Source organism: Macrobrachium rosenbergii, chromosome 41, assembly GCF_040412425.1.
Source record: "Macrobrachium rosenbergii isolate ZJJX-2024 chromosome 41, ASM4041242v1, whole genome shotgun sequence".
Classification (NCBI taxonomy): Eukaryota; Metazoa; Arthropoda; class Malacostraca; order Decapoda; family Palaemonidae; genus Macrobrachium; species Macrobrachium rosenbergii.
In genome coordinates, this window is record NC_089781.1 from 50081161 (window position 1) to 50085219 (window position 4059).

General features: G+C 41.5%; 1 protein-coding gene across 1 annotated transcript; it reads right to left on the reverse strand.

Moving 5' to 3' along the window:
* Positions 1-3198: 3198 nt before the first annotated feature.
* On the reverse strand, positions 3199-3672 carry LOC136827161 (uncharacterized). The gene has a single exon (XM_067084929.1). The coding sequence runs from the start codon at positions 3670-3672 to the stop codon at positions 3199-3201; it is 474 nt and encodes a 157-aa protein (XP_066941030.1).
* Positions 3673-4059: the final 387 nt, after the last annotated feature.

The following is a 4059-nucleotide window of genomic DNA, read 5'->3' on the forward strand; positions in this document are numbered from 1 at the left end:
ACCACCATCATCATGCTCTTCAGGACTTATACATTTTCCTATTCCACCTTCGGTCTCAGGAACGCAGGTGCCACATTCCAGCGCCTGATGGACACCATCTTGGGGGATCTGCCTTTCTGCATCTGCTACGTCGACGACATTCTCATCTTCTCCAAGTCCCCAGAGAAACACCTTCGCCACGTCCACGTCGTCCTGAAACGTATGCAGGACAGTTGACTGGTCGTCAGGTTCGACAAATGCATTTTCGGAGTGCGCCCCATGGCCTCTAAGTTAAAGCTATAGAGAATTTCCCGAAACCACAAACCATCAAGGCCCTTCAGGAGTTTCTCGGGATGATAAACTACTACCGACGTTTCATCCCGGGTGTCGACCGCACTATGTAACCCCCTGATATCAATCCTGAAGAGCAAGCCAAAAACACTGACCTGGGAGGCTCCGCAGCAGCAGGCATTCATAGAAACAAAGAGAGCCCTTGCCAATGCCACTTTCTCAACTCAACACAACCCCGCAGCTGCCCTCAGACTGACAACAGACGCCAGCAACATCGCTTGCTATCGCAGTGCTCGAGCAACTAGTGAACGGCGCTCCCCAACCCTTGGCCTTCTTCAGCCACAAGTTTTTGCCAGCAGAGACCCGCTACAGTGCCTTCGACAGGGAGCTGCTGGCTATCTACCAGGCCATGAGACACTTCAAGTACCTGCTGGAGGGGACTGAATTCACGTTCCAACTGCCTCAGCGTTTGCGTGATTAATGTTGTTTCATCCAATAATTCCTCCTCTAATACTGTCTTGAGCGGGAGGGAGTATTTGTAAGGGCATCAAATCGCCTCTCCTTTCTTGTTTCGCTCTTCTTATGTACATTAATCACGTCATATATGTTACTTGGTATTATTTTATTTTCTTTATGTATCTCATTGTATGCATCACTGTACGGCCTTTCCGCCGATATATATATCTGCCTTTTACACGTTCTGTAACTCACTATATATGTCTTTTTATGTCTGTCAACAAACACAACTTCTGTATGGACGCAGCGGGGGCCCTCAGGTCGCCCGCTACCTTTCCATCCGCTTTCCGCATTATAAATACCTGTCGAGAATAATAAAGAATCAGTCTTTCACTTCTGACATTTCTTGAACCTCACAATGCCTCTCCTAGATCTTTACGGCATAATAATTCTTGAATTCATACTTGAAATCTTCACATCTTCGGAATTTCCAACAATGATGAAATCATCTGCATGAATTCCAATAATTGTTGTCTTTGCTTCGTTATAGTAGATGCATTGGTCAAATTCGGTTCTAATCATGCCCAATTTTGTCAGTTTTTCGTTCAGTTCTTCATCCCAATTTCTATCGCTTTGAGGCAAGCCTTAGATACTTTTCTCCACTTCAGAAACAAATGTTTTTCTGTTTGCAACTTCACATCCCTTTGGTTGTTCCATAAATATGATTTCCTTGAGTCCACTGTTGAGGTGGCTGAATTTACATCAAGCTGTTCAACAGACCAAGAATTTTCCGCAGCTAAGGCCAATAGCAGTCTAATGCTTGATTTTCTCACTACAGGTGGGCATAAGTCTCGAAATAGTCCACACCAGGTGTTAGGCAGAACCCTGTGGCCAATAGTCTCGCTCTGTGTATCATCACCTCACCAAGTTCGTTGTATTTTCTTCAGAATACCCACTTGCAATCAATCACTTTATGTTCTGTTGGTCTGGGCACTATTTTCCAGGTGTCCATGCTTTCTAATCTTTCCATTTCTTGCAGCATGGCAGTTAAAATTTGCCCCTCTGCATGTCTCGTCGTCACCTCGGTTCCTTTTCAAAATTTCGACATAGGTTAGGTTACTTTACTAAAGAAGGTACTTGAATTATATAAAAAAGAGCCTCTCTGATATTCCTGACACAGACAACACAGGCAATTCGCCGGACACAAATAACAATCAAACATATTTACAGAAAAAAGTGAACCACGAACTCAGCCGTCTGCTTCCCGCTCCCCCTCGCTTATCCTGAATGTAGTGAAGGATTGTCGAGAAAAAACGGATCCAGTTTTTTCACGACATCACTCATTATCCACCACGTAACTCATTAGGTCTCGTTTGCTATTTCTACTGATCTCCAAACAGGATTAGATAGAAGGTTTTGTCGGCAAAATCCCTGCAGAAAATTTTGTCGACAGTTGACATTGTTCTGTTCTTGATGTAATTTGCACGAAGAATGGTTTCAGTCCAGAATTTTTGAGGTACTCCAGACTAGATCATCATGTATCTTGTTATAGCCAATAAGCTCTGGTTTAGGTGTTCGGCCCTTCCATTTTGCTGAGGAGTGCAAGGGATTGTCAGCCATCTCTTTATTTCCTTCTCTGTAAGAAAAGCCGAGAATTCCTTGCTGACATACTACTCACTCCCACTATTAGTACGGATGCACTGCAAAAGTCTGTTGTGTTTTTCTCTGCTCTGGCCATGTCCTCCTTGAATTTCTCCATTGTTTCACTTTTCTTCTTCATTGCAGCAATTTCACTGTACCTTGAATGGTCGTCCAGAAAGGTGGCAATGTAGCTGCTTCCACTTCCACTCGATGATGATCCTTGAATCACTTGCAGGTTTTGGTTTCTTTTTGGACTTACCTTGCATGCATGTGGTGCCGTCTTCAAGTTTTCCCTTTGCTTCACAAACTTCGGGCAATGCTAGTACATGTCCAAATATTCTGTGCCAAGATTTATGGTTGTACTGTTCCCAGTGATTTCTATATTTTCATTCTTCTTTAATTTTATTTCATTCCCTGCAAAATTTTCTTGGTTGTGCATTGATACATCTTTGCTGCTTCATTCCAGTATCGTTTTAGAAATACTTCTTTCACATCTTTCACTTGTTTAACCCCTTTATAAGTAATTAACTTGAAACCCTTTTCATCAAATCTTTCAGACATCAAATTTTGATCTAGATTTGGAACATAGTACACTACTTTTAAGGTTAATCTATATCCACCATACTGGTCTTTCATTTTCATAATCACTTTTCCTTTCCCTAGGGCTGAAGCTTCTTTCCATCATCCAACTGAAGACTTTCCATCGCCCCACTTTACATTACCTGTGATGCTCCTGTCAAAATCAACAAGTGTGTCTTTATGAGGTATCATGTGATCACTAGCACCAGAATCCAAGTTCCATATTAATTTGGAATCTTCTTTCACTGATGACTAGTTTACAATTGCATTCATTTTATCTGTCTTTTCACTTTTATTTTCAATTACAGCAAGAATTACCTGTGTATTTATTTTGGTTTTGGCAACTTTTGATGTTAGCTCCTCTTCTTCAGATTCACTTTCATTGTTTTCATCACTGTCATATTGTGCTTTCTTCCCTGATAATTTCTTCTTGCTTCTTTTATTTTGTTTGTCTTCCGTCTTGTATCTTCTTTCTTCCTTATCTCTTCTTTCTTCAAATTTTGGACAGTTTCTTGCTATATGTCCAGGCTGGGTACACGCATAGCAGACAAATCTTTTGTCTTCTTTCTTGTAGCCTCTTGCGTCTTCTCTTCTGTAGTTTGCACTTGAATTTCCAACTTCTTTTCTTGAATCTCTTCTGAAGCTTGTTTTATGGACTGAAGATGTAAGAGCCCCGACGCTGTCTCTTCCAAACACGTGTGTGTTCGTGTGTTCGTCGATCGTCATCATCGGAGTCGACAGGACAAAACAGGAGCGTCTCGTTTTCTTTCTCTACAGGAACGCGATTTCAACCATACAATATTTCCGTCTGTTTCTCCCTAAGCATTGTTGTCTTAACGTATGTACAATCACCACTACTTGCATTGCCATGCAAGCATTCTAATAATGTACTCATAATGTTCCAACGAATCTTCTGTATCAAACTGTGTGTATGTTTCTGTTTGTGAAGACGCCAAAGGTCTCTCCATTTCACATTTATTATGCTATTGCATTGTATCCATTAATGTGTCTTGAATCTCATGCAATTGGCCATATGTAGAATTTCCTGACCCTTCCACTGATGTATGTTTCATCACCGTATGTTAATCATGTCTCTTGATATCGCCATCTGTT